The sequence below is a fragment of the Fistularia commersonii genome, chromosome 26, assembly GCF_037954325.1.
Source record: "Fistularia commersonii isolate RoL2024-O1a breed Wild chromosome 26, RoL_Fcom_v1.0, whole genome shotgun sequence".
Lineage (NCBI taxonomy): Eukaryota > Metazoa > Chordata > Actinopteri > Syngnathiformes > Fistulariidae > Fistularia > Fistularia commersonii.
In genome coordinates, this window is record NC_141309.1 from 13,989,347 (window position 1) to 14,008,039 (window position 18,693).

Below are 18,693 nucleotides of genomic sequence, written 5' to 3' on the forward strand. Positions count from 1 at the left end.
GTGCGGGTCCTATCTCCAAAATCTTGAATACTATTTTGCCAGAGCCTGTATAAATCATTTGTTCACTGCTTACTTTCCAGCTTAGCATACAAGTCATGAAGTTGCCTTTGTTTGGAATTTGTCATCTCTATCTTTACTTTATGCTGCATCTCTCTGTATTCCTGTCTGCTCTCTTCAGTTCTCTCAATGCCCCGTTTCTTCCTTGCTTCCTTCCTTCCAAGTGCTCTCCTACCTGTCACTTTTATCACATTAGCCTTACTTGTCCAGTGATCTGAAAGGTCTCCCTGACCACCCAGAACCTTTCTCAACTCCTTGAAACCTTGAAAACCATAGCAATCAGAGCATTTCAGCTCCCCCCTTTTCTGCTTCAAACACTTTTCACCTGCTCTGCCTTTCTCGTCTTCATCCTCCTTGTCACCAGTGTCATCCTACAAGCCACCATCCAATGTTGTCTGGCTACACTGTCACCTACCACTACTTTGCAGTCACTGAACTCCTTCAGATTACATAATTTACACAAGGTGTAATCTCCCTGTGTACTCATACGAAGGTCTTATAAGTTACCCCATGTCCCCGCCTCTTCTGGGGAAAAAAAGTTCACAACAGCCGTTTCCTTCCTTTTTGCAAAATCTATCCCCATCTGTCCCTCTGTATTTCTGTCCTGGATACCAAACCTGCCTGTCACTTCATCATCTTTATTGTCTGCACATACATGTCCATTAAGGTCTGTACCAGTTGTCACTCTCTCACCCCTAGGGATATTCTGCATCACTCTATCTAACTCACTCCAGAATTCCTCCTCCTTCTCTAACTCACACCCCATCTGTTGGGCCTAGCCAGTAACAATATTTAGCATTACACCGTCCATTTCTAGCTTCAGACTCCGAATTCTGACTGTTTTTGCACCTCTAGAATATTCCTAACAAACTCCTCCTTCAAGTTAACTTACTCAATTTTTCTCCCTGTCAATGTCATGACAGTACATCTTCCCTGCTCCTAAGCTTCTCCTTGCTACCTTTCCACCTGGTCTGTTGGATATCCATGTTCCTTCTGGTCATCATTCGCATATTTTGTTTAGACATAAGGTTTTCCCCAGATGCCTTCCTTCGCACAACCCTCCACATTTATCTTGGCTTGTGGCTGTCTCTAAAAGACTTGTGCTCTGCTGTGGCTGCATTGCTGCAACGATAATGTACCGGGAGGGGGTAAAAAAAGAAGTCTTCATTTCGTAGGAAATCAAAAATTGCATCATCACATTCAAAGGTGTTTTTATACTATAACAACTGAAATGGGGACATGAGAATGCAACCACACCAATATAATAGAATTGTAATTGGACAGGGTTTGGCCAAAATTAGCATAGGAAAAGAAACTTGAATTTGATATGGTTCATTGCCATAAAAAGAAATAAGTCATACATCATCTAAACAGTAGCTTCTAAAATTCCAGTAATAGTAACAGTTTTGTGGATTCATCTTAAGGTGGAGGAGAAAATGTGTTTTTTTTTTCAAAATTCTTAACAATCAACACCCTGAGTTTGATTATATTCATGCTGACGCAAATAACAACAAGGAAAATGTTACACCCTTATCCATAAACAGACAATCAAAGTTTATTTGTTCAATATCAACCATTTGGAAAATATTGCTATTGCTGTTGGAAAATAAGTTTAACTCTGATTTCCATGACAGCAACTCAGTGTTTCATTTTATTTGGCAGTATTCAGTACTTTTGGATAGAATATTTCAAAACTGTAACCAGACAGAAGTATTATCATTATCTCAGGTATTTCAGAAATTGCAACAGATGGTAATCAATAGGAATTTGTTTCTGTGTCATTGCCTGACCTGAAGAAGTTGTAATAATCTGTGGTATAATCTATTTCTGAAAATAGACCCGTGTGCTGCCACAATATTCATTTGAACAAAATTGATGCAAAAGCAACTTTTTAACATGATTGGTGGATGCCTGGGTAGATGGACAGACAGATAGATAGATAGGTAGGTCGATGGATAGACTTTAATACATACGTCATCAAATACTAAATAGTGGCAATTAAACTGGACACACATCCCATACCTGCCTGTAGGATTTAGGTTGTGACACTAAGTGAATTATTTGAATCATGCTTAATCAATTCAAATATACCCAAAACAGATTGGAAATGAATAGCAATAAAAACTATTATCATCTGGATGTTAAGTATACCAGAGACCACATTCATGGAACAATAATAGCCTCTTCAAAACATGGTATGTTTGTATGTTTTCTAATTGGTTTTGAATCATTTGGTCATAATATTTTGGCTTCCACCATGGTGGGGGCTGCTTGGACCAGTTTCTTATGTGAGTAAGTCTATTGAGGAAGCAGGGAAACAAAAAACAGTTGTACATTTTACTTACAGGGGTGTTGTACTTCTTGTGCATAGTTTACTAAACACAATAAGCACACTGGTGTACAAAATAAAACGTTTGGATAGAATCCACCCTACCAAGGGATGAATGATTTGTTAGCCTTATTTTTAGAACACATTAGCATAGCTATAATAATCTATGGGCAATTAGTCGGAGTTCCTTGATGATCGAATCCTTGTTCACACTAACTAAAAATGAATCTTTCTGCGTTAATCTCTGTGTTTATGGACAACCTGTGACATGCTTCCTTGGATGTTGGCTGGGCAGTGCTGAACCTTACAAACCCCAAACTTAATGTGGCCATAACCTAGCTCTGTGTGTGCAAATGTGAAAGCTACTAATCTGTCACTGACTGGAAATATATTTTTGTCACATTCAGTGTTTCTTCAAATGTTGGTATTCAAACTAAGGTGTGATAAGCTGAGCCAGTTGAAGCGTGCTGTGAAATCTAGCTTTCGGCTGCGCACTATCACCATGCAAGTCAGGGCAGAGATCTCCCCAACGTTTTGAGTGTTTTAGTGAGTGGCTGTGCACTTACAAAGTTCCCTCATGTCATGACAAAGACCAATAATTGTGTTTTACAACATCTGTGGGGTTTTTATGTACATTTACTTGCATATTACTTTGTGATTCCTCCTGAAAGTAATGTTCAAAAAGTTAAAAATTAAAGACATGAGTCAAGCTACATTTCAAAATCTAACTGCAGAAACAAACTGTCTCCAAAGTAAAACACTGTGAGGCAAATGTGTTAATAATGATTGCATTCATTGTACATGTATTTTTGTAAAATGCCGACCTCAGACACAGGATTAAAGAATGTATTGTAAAGTAAAAAGTAATTAATCTGCTGTTGTACCGAGAACATTTTCACATCTGATAGACCTTGGACTCAAGTGCAGGAAAGCTGTTAGAAGAAAGAGTCCAGAGAAGGGATGGGCTCACAGTTATGGCTTGGCAGAAATCAAACCTGTAAGGTGTAACTACTGAGCAAAGGTTACAGAATGATGGTTTCAGAAATGTCAAGGCTGTATTGCCATAGATTTTTGACTGGTGACATTGTCAGACCAGGAAGCCTCTTTTCCCAGGACAGTGCCTTCACTTGATACTTATCAAAGCCTGTGGGTCACACTTCCTTTCAGAATTGTAAAATTCTTTAGCTGTTTGGATCACACAAACCTGCTGCACAAATGCACAACTTCAAGCAAAACAATGTGGCCAATAATAAATCAAACAACATCACTCCACTACAGGCAAAAAACCTTAACTAAGGTTTCCAATTTGAGGAGGAAACTGCAAACCTCTGATATGAAACTTTTGCTCCTTTGTGTAGAGAGTAATTTAACAGTGCTTTCTTAATTCACTGAACCTTGAGAAGGAACAAATCTTTTCACACTTTTCTTTTCACAGTGCTTCCTTTCCTAACAGTTTTTTATAGTATCGTGTATTTTTCATAATGATTCAGTCCTGTCTTGTCCTTCAGCCATCTACAATTATGATCCCCGTGGTGAACAGGAACTGTGTCTACAGGTGGGGGACACAGTGCACATACTTGAGAAATTTGAAGGTAAGTGAGCCAGAATAGCAGGCCTTGACATGTCTCTCTTTAACATTTTTCTACAAGTTGACACAGGAACTAAATTCATAAGTTCAACAAGTGGCTGTAAATATGCTTAGCATTGTAATGGAATGGTCTTTCCAATTTATCCCATTCACTTATCATTGCTACTTCCTTTTAAGTACTTATAACAATTATACATATATTCATTAAGTGCAGCATGTAGCTTCATGGATTTATTTCACTTTAGGATGGTATAGAGGCTACAAGCTACTCAAGAAATCACAAAAGGTATGTTCATCATTATAACTCAATTTTTCTGTATGCTGCTCTTTGCGGTGTGTTTATTTACTAATAAATGTTTCTTCAGGGAATATTTCCTGTTTCCTACATCCACTTAAAAGAGGCTGCAGTTGAGGGAATAGGGTAAGATTGCAAATCAGTAAACATTTCATGTTGATGATAGTCCACTTTGTTTTTTGTTTGCTTCCCTGTCTTTTCATTTGCCAATTACATAGCAGTACACTTGTAACTTTTATAAGTGCAGATTCAGTAATGCTGTTACATTGGCTGTGTAGAGAAACAGTCCATCTATTTATCATGAAACGAAATGCTCTTGTGTCTGTTGTAATGATATGACATGATCTATGAGGGACGAATCACATTTCCAATATTTTTCTCTTACTGGCGGGTAGCCAACAGGAAATAATTATCCCAGCAGATTTACCACTGGTGCAGGAGCTCGGGGCTACTCTGAGGGAATGGGCGCAGATATGGCACAAGCTCTTCGTGGTATGCATAGATTGCTGTTCTCTTATCAGACTTTCGATTTCAAGAGCACTCTGACTGTTAACTTCTCTGTGCTTTCCTTTTTTTAAGTAAGCTTCCTTTCCAATCATCTGAAAAGGGAATTGACATAAATCTTTATCTGACAGGCAAACAGAGGCACCCTTTTCAGGAGTGTTCAGCAGATGGCATACAGCCTCATAGAATATCGATCCCAGATAGTGTCAGGAACACTGCCCAAGGATGACCTTGTTGAGCTCAAAAAGAAAGTCACAGCAAAAATTGATTATGGAAACCGGTATGTATTCTCTTGCCTTACAGTTCTGCAATTAATTGACCTCCCGACAGAAAAACCACTGTAAAGAGGTGTGTTGATGCAAAAATTGTCTTCGTAGGCTTTGTAGGCTCACACTCCTCTGATGCTATTTGATCTTTTGTGTTGCCAAGGATACTTGGGTTGGACCTGGTCGTCCGAGATGAGGCAGGAAACACTCTGGATCCCGACTGGACCAGCACGATCAGTCTGTTCCGGGCACATGAAACTGCATCTCGAAGTGTCGATGACAGGATACAAGAAGAGAAGGCAAGCGCTGTAGTGATACCATCAATTTCTTAACATTGTAACACTTAACTGTTTTAATTAAAATTCTTACATGTCTTTTAAATGTTATCTTTTTTTTTTTTTTTATCTTAACAGACACGACTACAAAACCTTGAAATGAGACGCCAGACTCTATTCAGCTCGGTGCACACCTACAGCCTGCTCATGAACCTGAAAAACTTTGTATGCAACATAGGCGAAGATGCCGAGCTGCTCATGTCTCTGTATGACCCTGACCAGTCAGAATTTATCAGGTCAGCTCTTTGAGGAACCTCATTATTAAGCAAAGCACCAAAGTTATTGCCTCAGTTTGACTAAATATGATTATTTAGTCAAATTATTTATTATATAAATCACACTTGTGTGTTTTTTTTTTTTCTTTAAATTTTATTATTTATTTTTTTTGTTTAACACAGAAAAACCCACTGAAAAGTACGAGGCTATGAAATACTTGAAATGGAGAGTTTCTGGTTGGGTTTTGTGGGTTAGAAGAAAGGTGTTTGTTTCATCTACATGATGAAGGTTAAAAATCTAACGACATTTAGAATAATCTTGATGTGACATCAATTTATATTATATCCAATACATGAATATGCCCAGTGATTGTCTTTCCAGAACAGTCGTTGCAATTCTGTTCATTATACTGAGTATATAATTATATCATAGGCTAGGAGAATAATAATTACAGCTGGATGTTATGCATCACTGTCACATAAACCTGCACAGCTCTGATGGTTTAGGACAGTGTAAATTAATATTGAAGTCCACTCATTCCATGTGTTATCAGGCTGTAGTAGAAAAGTAGCATCATTATACTATACTTGGCAAAAATTGGGTAAGCATTTACATGGAAAGTTATGAACACAAGCTCTAAATGCCTAAAATTAATTACAAAAACAAAATAGTCCATGTATGTCACAAATTAGAAAAAAAACATAAAGTGACTCAGCTAGTAGCAAACTTTTTGTTGGCTGACTCAGACCTCACATATCCCTGGCCATTGGTGAAGACATTTCTGCTTGTGTATTTTTCTGCTTTCATGACAGCTTTCACAGTTTTTCTCTCAGGATTTTTTCTCACCAATGTGATATTTTTTTACTGCATCAAAGATTTTTTCTTTTTCAAATCTGCTAAAAACACTCCTGCACTCTTGACAGGATGATGCAGTGGTTAGGTTGATGATCAAAGCTCATGGTCACTGGGATCTGGGCTGCATATGTAGGACCACCTAATGCACCATGCATTTTAATAATTTAAACTTTATGAATCCCTTGTGGGAAAATTCATTCTCTGCAAATAACTCCTCATGGATGAACCATGAGCAGTAGGCTGCTGTCCATCAGCACTAGTTAAAGGTTCAGTGTCTTGCTCAACAACACTTCGACACACTAGGAGGAGCTGGGAATCGAACCATGAATGTCCAAAGACAATTGCCCTACCTCTTGTGCCACCCCGCCCCTAAGCTTACAGCACCTGGTATTCCCAGGCGGTCTCCCATCCAAATACTAAACAGGGCTGCTGAGCTTCCGAGATCAGACAAGATTGGGCATGTTCAGGGTGGTATGGCTATAAACAACAATGAACAGCATTTTTAATCTATGACCTATAAATACAATCACTTCCTGGGGCTCACCATCCAAGGGGGTTGAGTGGTGTGAGCTGAGTGGTGGCTGAAGAAGGGGACCTTGGTGGTCTGACCCTTGGCTGCTGAGGCTGGCTCTCAGGACTTGGAATGTCACCTCTCTAGTGGGGAAGGAACCTGAGCTGGTGTTTAAGGCCGAGAGATTCCGGCTGGATATAGTTGGACTTGCCTCGATGCACAGCTTGTGCTCTGAAGCTAGTTTCTTTGACAGGTGTTGGATTTTTTTTTCACTCTGGAGTTGCCCCCAATGACAGGTGCAGAGCTAGTGTGGACTTACTTATTGCCCCCTGATTCAGCGCCTGTATGTTGGGGTGTAGCCTGGTGGACAAGAGGTTTTTCCTCCCTCCACCTTTGGGTGGGAGGTAGGGTTCTGACTGTTGTGTCTATGCACCGGACAGCAGTTCAGGCTATGAACTACTTTTGGACTCCCTGGAGGGACTACTAGTCCCCCCACACTCAGTTTCAAAATTCTACTAGGAGACTTCAAAGTTCACTTCAATGCTAATGAGACTTGGAGTGGGTTGATATGGACCCGTGTGATGTGTTTTTTTTATTTATTGGACTGATTAACTTTACGGTTGTGTCATTAAACTTGTGGCTGCATGTCCTGGATACTCGGGTGAAGAGATGGGCAGAGCTGTCATCTGATCACTGATGGGTGCTGAGCTGGCTCAAATTGTGGGGGAGGATGCTGTTCAGGCCTGGCCTGTTTGGACCGCTTGGCAGAGCCTCCTGTCAGAAAGAGTTTAAACTCTGAGGGAGGCAAGGGACTTTAAGTCAGAGTGGCCAATATTCCTCCTAGTTGAGGTGGCAGACTGGAGCTGTGGCCGTGAGATTGTCAGTGTCTGTCAAAGTGGTAAAACCCCCAAGCCTGTTGGTGGACAACAGTGGTGAGGAATGTAATCAAGCTGAAAAAGGAGTCCTATCGCCATTTTGGCCTGTGGAGCTTGGGAGCCAGCTGGCCAAGTGGCATGCAGCTTAGTGGTCACCAAGGTATTCGCAGTCTGAGTTGAGTTCTGTGAGGCCTTGGAGGAGTAGTGTGGTTTTTGCCCTGGTTGTTTATCAGTGGACCAGTTCTACACCTTCAGTAACGTCTTTGAGGGTATGTGGCAGTTTGCTCAGCCAGTTTACATGTACCTTATTTTCCGCACTATAAGGGGCATCGGATTATAAGGCGCACCTTCAGTGAATGGCCTATTTTAAAACAGTTTTCATATATAAGGCACACCACATTATAAGGCGTATAGAATAGAAACCAATGTAGTGGCTGTGGTTGCGTTATGCATCCACTAGATGAAGCTGCGCTAAAGGGAATGTCAACAAAACCGTCAGATAAGTCAGTCAGTCAAACTTCATTAATTGAATACAGACAAACATTCTGACAACTCCGTTCATTCCCCAAAAAATTAGTGCATTCACAATATGGTTCCATGCGTACTGGCATCTCTTACCAGTATGTGTTTGACCCACTGTTTGAGTTTGTCCTCCAACTGTGGCCATCTCGCTTTGTTTCCTCGGAAACTCTGTTCAGTCTTCTTCACTTGGCGCGGGTCATCTTGTTGCTTCCTCCACTTCCGTACCATTGATTCATTAATGTTGAATTCTCTGTTCTTCTGCATGGCTGATCGCCTTGAGTTTTAGCACTGCGTCATAAGCGTGTTTCTTGAAAGGTGCCATTTTGGGGTCTTTATAGACACACAAGTGGTGTGGGACTATAATTCCCCTTTACTGTTTTTACCGCTGCTACTACGGTAACGCCCCCTGACTACAGTAGCCAATATTGTAAACAATATTGATCCATATAGAAGGCGCATCGGATTATAAAGCACTCTGTCGGTTTTTGAGAAAATTAAAGGGTTTTAGGCGCACCTCATAGTGCGGAAAATTCGGTATTTTGTGGACTTAGGGAAGGCATTCAACCATGTCTCATCAGGAAGTCTTGTGGGGGATCTGGCACTGTATTACCAGTGTCAGATTCTTGTTCATATTGCTGGCAATAAGTCAGATTAATTTCCAATGTGGGCTGCACTCCGCCAGGGTGGCCTTTTGTCACTGATTTTCTTGGTGGAGCTAGGGTGTCGACGGGATCCTGTTTCTCCTGGGACCCTGGTGACTTCAGGATGTTGTCTCTGGTTTTTAATTAATTAAGTGATACCAAAAACTCCCTTTTTCATGACCATTTCAGAATAGTATAACAAAAGCAAAAATTAAGATTTACAGAGAATATGTAATGTTTAAGATTACATATTCTCTGTTTATCTTAATTCTGTCTTTTGAGTTCAAACACAAGTGTTGCGAAACTTGAATGTTTTCTGTTGTTCTTCTGGTAGAAGTGTGAGGTGATGCAGTGTTATTTAAAGTGCAAGAAAATCAGAGAGTAAATAGTACAGAAAATAAAAGTATTTGCATGTGTTGCTATATAGACAAGATTGCACTGTCTTGCCTCATAAAAGATTCATTTTGGGAACATCACAAGTGAAATGAATCAGATTTGGTAGAATGTGTTCTTGGACTCAAGGATGAACTAATAACTTGGTTGACAAAGGCAATGGGCAATTACAGGTTTTTAGCAAAAACTCATTTATGCAAAAAACAGCTCTTATAAAATCACAGCAAAACAAGAAGACATGAAATGATGAAGCAGATCCATTTATAACCAAAGGTCAAATTCAGTGTGGTGAATTTGCCTCTCTGGCCAGTATTCAATTCCATCCTGGAAGCACCGTCAGAGCATAGTCATTAATTCAATGGAGCCAGAGTGACTAACTTGAATATAGAAGACATTTAATAAATTCCTTTTATTTCCATATCCAATATATGTAATTAATCGTACATGATACTGTCTATGGTTGTGAGATAACTGGTTAAAAACAGTTGCATTCAATTTTAGCATAGTTGATTTACTGATTGTAGAAAGTTGCAGCAAGGATATATTTCATAGCATTTCTAAAAATGTGCCTATATTTTGAATTTTTTTTTGTTTGTTGATTTTGAACTTTTAAGACAGATGACATAAGAAATTTTTTGGTATTATTTCATGTATTGTTCAAATTTCTCCATATATCTAATGACATGGTAACTAAATGTCAGTCTCATTAACATTCATGCAGCGAGAACTTCCTGGTGCGGTGGGACAGTACTGGAATGCCTAAAGAAATAGAAAAACTCAACAACCTGCCAGCACTATTCACGGTAACTGAATCCCAGCTCTTTGACTTCATTCTCTCGACTTTGGCTACAATCAGTCCCACTCTGTTTATAATATAAGATTAAAATTACAATTTGCTCCTGGATTGCGGTGAATTTACTGACATTTTTTTTTTGAAAGATGCAAAATTTGCAACCTTATCTGTTGCTCTAGTGACATGGATATACACTGCTCAAAAAAATAAAGGGAACACTAAAAAAAACACATCCTTGATCTCAATGAATGAAATATTTTATTATATACTTTGGTCTTTACATAGTTGAATGTGCTGTCAAAAAAAATCACACAAAAATTATCAATGGAAATCAAAGTTATTAACCCATGGAGGTCTGGGTTTGAAGTCACACTCAAAATTGAAGTAGAAAAGCAGATTGTGCTTTTAAAACAAGCCAAAATGATTCACAGTTGCTTGCTAAATGGGCAGTTTGATTTCACAGACGTGTGATTGTCTTGGAGTTACATTGTGTTGTTAATTGTTCCTTTTATTTTATTGAGTTAAATAAATCTGAATAAATCTACTTTGTCATTTGGCTTCTCATTTAGGATCTTAGCAGGAGTGACCTGATGAGGCAACGTCTCTTCCTGGTGTGTCAGATTATCAGAGTAGGTAGTATGGAGCTCAAAGAAGGAAAGAAACACACGGGTGGACTGCGAAGACCATTTGGTGTTGCTGGTGAGCAGCTTAATTAAGGGGGGAATGTTTGCTTACACAATGACAATGACATGCATTCATCCGCAAAATATACAAATTCTTTCAAGTGTTCTAGATCTTATTGTGTAAAAACGAACAATCCATGTGTCAAATAAAAAAAGGGAACACCTTTCTTCTGACCTAGAAAATGCTTCCACTTTACCCTGGCAAAGGAGCCTGTGGAAATTGGTCTAGTAACTGGCTTTTTGTCCTTGGCCAGATGATGAGTGGATTTGATGAGAATTATTTTCCCCAGAGGTCTAACAAATGGACTGAAACCAGACAGAAATAATGTTGAACTTATAAGTCATATTTGGAGAACTCTGCAGAGAAGGAGTAGGGTAGAATGTAAATTTCAGACAGATTGCATTTATCTTTTTAAACTGGAGATCAAGAGTCCTCAATTCTTACTATTCTGGCTGTTTGACCATAGCAAACAACGGGAGATAGAGATCCAACAGCACCTGGCTTACCTTATGTTTCAAACGCAGAGTATGCTCCAGAGCTATAATTGGTAAATTGAAAATAGACTTTTAAATACATTTTGGTAAGAAAAACAAAAGGCTATTTCTTCCTCAAACTGGTAAAGAGTGCTGAAAATCACCTTAAAAGGCAGCCTTGATGGATGTCTGCTCATTGTCTTTCTAGATTTGTGGGTGGTTTTGCAATAAAAAAATTTAATTGTGTCTGCCAAATTTGATTATCATTGACAGTGATGCCCAGATTGATTTTGTCATTGCAGTGATGGACATAACAGATATTGCACATGGTAAAGCAGACGATGAGGACAAACAACATTTCATCCCTTTTCAGCAGTGAGTCTGTGGTCATACTTCTTGCTGTTATCAGAGTCAGCACTGTTTCGTATTGGAACACTAATGTAATGGAAGCCAAATTAATGGAGAAGGATTTGGGCAGCCCTTCTTTTTTTAATGTTTTTTTCATATCTCTCTCAAGGATGCTATAGTTCATCCTGACTTGCATTTCAAGAGAAAACTTGCTGGCTGTCCCCTCCTCTAAAAGGTGGATTTCAATACTATCTTTCATAACATCTACAAGTGGGTGGATGACGATGATACTGTGTTTAAAAACATTTAAGATGGAAGAGCACTCCCTCAAAAAACAAAATAAAATCTTGACTGATTTTCAAGATCCAACCAATTTTTCCCTAGATTAACTTTTATTACTTCTTACTTTGTCACAGTTTAATGTATTCCTGAGTGTTAACAGAAAGAAAAATGTCACTCAGAACCAGGTCAAGTAAAATTCTACATGTATTGTTTTAAAACTAATATTTCCCAATAATGTGTCTTTTTACAGTACAGAATTGTCTAGTATTCTGCATGCAAGAGTGATATTGAGATGAGATGAGAACAACTTTATTAAGCCCGAAGGAAATTGTTGTGCCAGAGTTTCAAGCAACAAACACAACAGCAACAGATAACAGTAGAAAGGAGGAAGAACAAGAAATACAATGAAATATGAATTGTCCTAACCGTCGCAGTAACTACAAAATATTAGCTACAATATTATTGTAGCTTCATTCGTCATTTTGTGTGCTGATATTTATCTGCTGTATACAATATTTTATATAGTACTGAGAACTATCCCTTTGATTAGTACTTCAAATTGTGCGATGATTTAACATGGGTACAATTGGCGAAAAACCTTCTTCTCCTCCTTGCGGCTGCTCCCTTCAGGGCTTGCAACAGCGAATCACATCATCCATCTGACCTGATTCTCTGCATCCTCTTTTCTCACACCAAGTAACTTGCCCTCTCTCAGTACATCCATTAATCTCCTCTTTGGTCTTCTTCTAGACCTTACTCCTGCCTGGCAGTTCCAACCTCAGCATCCTTCCAAGTTTCCACTATCCCTTCTTCATATATACCCAAGTCATCTGGCCTTTTGAACTGCATCTCCAATGTATAAATTCCCTTTGTGTCTGTCTGTCTGTCTGTCTGTCCGTCTGTTGATTTTTTCGTCTGTCTATCTGCCTGTCTGTCTTACCGTCTGTCCATCTATCTATCAATATATATCTGTGTGTGTGTGTGTGTGTGTGTGTGTGTGTGTGTGTGTGTGTGTGTGTGTGTGTGTGTGTGTGTGTGTGTGTGTGTGTGTGTGTGTGTGTGTGTGTGTGTGTGTGTGCGTGTGTGTGCGTACAGATCCTTCTCAAAAAATCAGCATATTGTGATAAGGTTAATTATTTTCCATAATGTAATGATAAAAATTAAACTTTCATATACTGTATATATATATATATATATATATATATATATATATATATATATGTGTGTGTATCTTGGCAAAAAGGATGAAAATGGCTGTCTCAAGTACTTTCTCCCAGAGGAGGCAGGATCTAGAACAAGCATACAACGGGGTACCAAGAGAGGAACAATGGTGCTGTAAGAGGAAGTCTGGAGTGACACAGAATTATGTTAGATGTCGCAGGACATTTATATCAAGGTGTGCTATAGGTGTGACAGGGAAGTTGGTGAAGGTTGGACTACATCAGGGGTCAGCTGTGAGCCCCTTCTTCTTTGCAGTGGTGATGGACAGGCTGACAGATGAGGTGAGACAGGACTGTCCATTGACCATGATTTTTGCAGATCACATTGTGATCTGTAGTGGGTGCAGGTGGAGGAAAATCTTGAGAGGTGGAGGTACTGTATATGCTGGAAAGGAGAGGAATGTAGGTTAGTCCCAATAAGACAGAATTCGTGTGAGACTATCCCAAACAAAACCTTGAGGATACAGGGAGTGGAGATACAGAAGTAGGAGGATTTTAAGTATTATGGTCAATTGTCTAGAGCAATGGAGGGTGCGGAAAAGAGGTGGAGAAATGCATTCAATCATGTCACGCAAATCAAGCAAGGTGGTAATTTGTAATGAAAGAGTATCAGGCAGAAATGAAGGAAAGGTGTACAAGACAGTGTTGACACAAGCGATTCTGTATGGTTAAGAGAAAGTGGCACTGAGGAAAGACAGGAAACAAAGATGGAGGTAGCAAAGATGAAAATGATGAGGTTCTCTTTGGGAGTGACAAGGATGAATAGAGCCAGTGATGACAATATGTGCTTTCTGTTAATCAGAGGGACAGCACATATTAAATGTTTTTGCTACAAGGTCAGAGAGGCTAGACTGAGATTATTTGAACATGAACAGAGGAGTGATTATGAATATTCAGGTAGGAGAATGCTGAGATTGGAACTGCCAGGTAATAGGCCAAAAGGATGACCAAAGAGAAGATTTATAGATGTAGTGAAAGATGACATGAAGTTAGGTGGTGTGAGAGAAGAGAGTATAGAGAATCGGGTTGGGAGGGGGGGTTCATTCACTGTGGCGACCCCTGAAGAGAGTACCCAAAAGAGGACGAGAGTATAATTTCTGAAGTTGTGAATTGCCAAGTTAGTAATTTTGTTTATTGTTGTTGTTAATGCATTTTTGCCAGAGGAAGTCTCAAGACTAACATTTTATCAGTTTTAAGTGCTAGTTTTATAAACTGGAAACTGAAGTCATCAGTTATTAGCAGTTTGTGATTTGCTACCCACTGGTACATAAATGCGCTGGAATAGTATAACATCTGCAAGACGCAAGGGGGTCTGTAGTTCTTCTGCTAATATATGTATCATGTTAGAAATCATGGCTGCTGAATTTTTTTTTTTTGTTCTTCAACCAATTAATCTCTCACAGGATAGCTATGGAAACCTACATCCGTCAGAGGCAGCTCATCATGTCTCCCCTCATCCCATCACGAGTCATTGGAGAAATTGAGCCACTCACTGCTGTTTTCAACAAAGTCATTGCCACACGGGAGGTCAATCACAAAGGCCAGGGTAAAATTAAGTGCTCACACATTATGTCCTCTGTGATTTCAAAGAGCCATTTTAAATTGACCATGTTGTTTTAGGGGCATGTGCATCTACGGGATGTATCTTTCCAGTGTCTGCCTCATTGATTTTCTTAACATGTTCTCTGGCAGGCCTTTTCGTGACACTTAAGCTGCTCCCAGGGGATCTTGCCCAAGTCAGGAAGGACTACCCTCACTTTGTGGACCGTACTACAGCAATTGTCAGAAAAATGGGGTTTCCAGAAATCATTCTCCCAGGTGACTTTATGTCATTGTTTCTGCTCTACATACTCCTTGACCATGTTAATTTAACAACAGGGTGCCTACACAACTGTGAACTGCATACATGAATTCTTGGTGGATTCACCTGATCATCTACTGTCCCTTCCCAGGAAACGTAAGGAATGATATTTATGTAACCTTGCTGCAGGGGGAGTTTGACCGTGGTAAGAAGAAAACTCCCAAAAATGTTGAGGTCATACTAAGTGTTCATGATGATGAAGGCAATCCCATGGAGGTAAGATAGACTAGTAGATTCTACAAATGGTTTTGAACTTTTTTTCTAATACAGTTTTATCTGCCTGATTGAGCCAGCAGTTATTTGTCATTTAGCTCCCCATATTACACTTCATACCTTTGCTTGTGGCACTCAAGTAAAAAATCTCAACAACTACCAATTAGTTGTGAGCCATGAGATTTTTCACACATATTTAAGTCATTCCCGAGATGAATTGTAATTTCTGTAGTGATCTTTTGGGTTTTAATCAAGTGCCACCATCAGATTGAAAATCTTCATTTTCTCAGTACATTGGGTTGTCTGACATGTAATTTCTGTAAATGAATATCTGCACATGAATACTGAATCTGTTTAGCAAGGGAAAAGATTTTGGGCCCAGAAGTGTTCTGGTTTCATTTATAGTCTGATCACTAAAGTATAAGAGGGCTTTGGTTCTGTGCAACTGAACAGCAAATAAGGTTGCATTAAATGAAACTGTAGTCATTGACTGTTATCAAACACTTTTGAAAAAAAAATCTTTCACTTTTGAACAGTGAATATGAATCAGCAATCACAGCAGAGATTTTCGGTCCCAATATTATAGAAATTGACTTGCATACTTGTTTTCATAAGAACCCAATGCATATTAGATTTTTTTTTTGTAACTTCTTACTCCATATTAGTAAGTTTGACAGTTTTCTTTACATATTCAACACATTAGGTATGTTTGGTATGCCAGCAGTACTGGATCATAATTTAGAAAAAAAACAAATTTACTGCAGAAAGACTCCATTGGGGAAACATGACATTTTATTTGGAAATTAAGCTCAGCTATTAAAATAAAAAGAATGAAAGATTTGGAAGTGTTGTGTATAGTGGGCATTAACATTTATAAATGAAGGTTAGCCACAGCAAAACAGAATACAGGTATTTGAATAAGAGGGACCCGTGTAAAATGTGAGGTTATAGGTAGCAGAGAAAAAGAAGGTGTATCTAGGGTCAGCAGTCCATTACAATGGAGAGTGTGGAAAAGAGGCGCAGAAATGTGTGCAAGCAGTTGGGAACGGACGGAGTAAAGTGTGATAAAATAATCTCAGCCAGAATGGAAGGAAAGGTGTACAAGGTGGTGGTAACACCAGTGATGCTGTTTGGTTTAGAAAAAGTATCATTGAGGAAAAGTCAGGAGGCAGAACTGAAGGTAGTAGATATAAAAAGGTTGAGGTTCTCTTGGAGTAACATGGATAGACTGAGATGGGTTGGAACCGTAAAAGAGCACATGAAGTTAGTTGTTTTTAGAGAGGAGGTTGTAGAGAATATGGATAGATCGAGAGAAATGATTTGCAGTGGTGACTCTTGAAGAGAACAGGATTTCAGGTACTTGGGGTCAACAGTCCACAGCAGTGGAGAGAGTGGAAAAGGGTTGAATAGACAGGCTCAAGCAGGTTGGAATGGGTGGAGAAAAGTGTCAGGGATACTATGCGATAGAAGACTATGAGCCAGAATGAAAGGAAAGTTGCACAAGACAGTTGTGAGACCAGCGATGCTGTATGGCCTAGAAACAGATACAATGATGAAAAGACAGGAAGCAGAGCTAGAGGTTGCAGAGATGAAGATGCTGAGGTTCTCTTTGGGAGTGACCAGGATAGATAGGATCAGGAATGAGTCTATCAGAGAAACGGCACATGGTAGATGTTTTCAAGAAAAGGTCAGAGAAGCCAGACTGAGATGGTTTGGTCATGTACAGAGGAGGGACAGTGAATGTATTGGTAGACGGAAACTGGAATTGTAGCTGGCAGGCAGGAGGTCTCGAGGAAGACCAAAGAGAAGATTTATGGATGTAGTGAGAGATGATATGAAGGTAGTTGGTGTGAGAGAGGAGGGTACAGAGAATAGGGTTAGATGGAGAAGGTTGATTCGCTATGGAAATCCGTGAAGGGAAAAGCCGAAAGGAGAAGAAGAAGAATCATTGTATTCAGATTGTGTACTGTGAACCAGCAAAAGTTTTTATCATCCGAACCTCCGCGCCTCTGACCGGTCCGTGGAAACATTTTCATGCATAAAGCTGGTCCCTGATGCAAAAAAGGTTGGGGACCACTGCTCTAAAAGATGAAAGCTCTGGTGTGAGTTTATCTTCTACAATGTGGATTTTGCAATAGCGAGTAGATTGTTTATAGATGGTGAATCAAACCTGCATGTCGAATCTCACAACCCATTCATACAAAGCATAGATGAATCGAGTTTGAAGTTGTGTATGAATCATCCTCAGTCAGGCTTTACTTTACACAATTCAGATGAAGCATTAAAAATTGATGTTTTTCTCAAAAACAAGTTTGCCTGAGGAAGCTGGGAGAGCCTTTTTTCAGTTGTGATCTAATAACGAACAAATTTATCTATATGTTACATTGGGTGAAATGCAAAATTTCAATCCATCTGCTGCCTTCTTATAGTAGTTTTGCATTTCAGTTTATCAGCACTGATATGAAAAACATATTGTATTCCATTTTCATGTCCCATGTTGCTTAATTGACCATAACCATTAATTGGCAAATAGAAGAGTAAGTCTTGGCCTCAATATCTTCTGGCTACCCAGTAGCCCACCAAATTTGTCTGCTTCCCGAGAGGCTATTTAGAGCTAATGGGTTTTTCTGTCCTCTTTGTGATTTGAACTAATTACTCAATGTTAGCATTTTGACATTCAGTTCAAAGCAGAAATTCCTCAGTTTAAAATCAGAGTTGCTACTATGACTAGACTGTTTAGGAGAACGTAACCACAACAAAATCAAATTCTGAATAAATATTACTATTTTGCAAATTAACATTTTCAGAAAGCAGTATTCCCTGGAGCTGGTTATGACGGCATCACTGAGTACAAGTCTGTCATTTACTACCAAGTGAAGCAGCCTTGTTGGAATGAAACTGTGAAGGTAAGTACATGTCAAACCTTGCATGTGCAGTGGCCAAGACATTTAATGTTCTCCATTTAGTTCTCAAAAAATGAAGCTCAGTGTTGTGTAATAATTGTCGAGTGATGCCCTCTTGTTGAAATGTGGTACCTATACAAATCTCAAAATCAGCAGTATGTTATCTCTTCTGTCATTGTAATCCTGTTAGTCCTCTTAATTTTGTCGTTTCTGCAAGGTGACAATTCCAATTGAAGATGTATGTCGTGCTCACCTCAGGGTAATGTTTCGACACCGATCCTCCCAGGATTGTGAGTGACTGGGCCTACTTCATATAAAAAAAAAAAAAAAAAACTGTCACATGTAATTCTGCTACCATGACAAATACTGTTCATGTTATACTCCTGTGAATTTTCTAGCTCGAGACAAGTCAGAGAAGCCCTTTGGTATGGCCTTTGTCCGGCTCATGAGAGGAGATGGAACTACACTCAAAGATGGCAGGCATGAACTCATTGTCTACAAGGTACATCTGTAGATCTTTGATAAAAGT

The 18,693-nt window shown here is 39.3% G+C and overlaps 1 protein-coding gene across 5 annotated transcripts in view; it reads left to right on the plus strand.

Moving 5' to 3' along the window:
• Nucleotides 1-18,693, plus strand: part of dock5 (dedicator of cytokinesis 5) — a 43,651-nt gene that overhangs the window by 4,912 nt on the left and 20,046 nt on the right. For all 5 annotated transcript variants that reach the window (XM_086174022.1, XM_086174023.1, XM_086174019.1 and 2 more), the window contains exons 2-17: nt 3,895-3,978; nt 4,220-4,260; nt 4,340-4,395; nt 4,665-4,761; nt 4,905-5,053; nt 5,203-5,338; nt 5,453-5,610; nt 10,109-10,190; nt 10,750-10,879; nt 11,640-11,712; nt 14,591-14,733; nt 14,880-15,005; nt 15,140-15,264; nt 18,069-18,167; nt 18,382-18,454; nt 18,563-18,666. In XM_086174022.1, the coding sequence (XP_086030148.1) occupies nt 3,895-3,978; nt 4,220-4,260; nt 4,340-4,395; nt 4,665-4,761; nt 4,905-5,053; nt 5,203-5,338; nt 5,453-5,610; nt 10,109-10,190; nt 10,750-10,879; nt 11,640-11,712; nt 14,591-14,733; nt 14,880-15,005; nt 15,140-15,264; nt 18,069-18,167; nt 18,382-18,454; nt 18,563-18,666 (1,676 nt within the window). The remainder of the gene's footprint in view (nt 1-3,894; nt 3,979-4,219; nt 4,261-4,339; nt 4,396-4,664; nt 4,762-4,904; nt 5,054-5,202; nt 5,339-5,452; nt 5,611-10,108; nt 10,191-10,749; nt 10,880-11,639; nt 11,713-14,590; nt 14,734-14,879; nt 15,006-15,139; nt 15,265-18,068; nt 18,168-18,381; nt 18,455-18,562; nt 18,667-18,693) is intronic.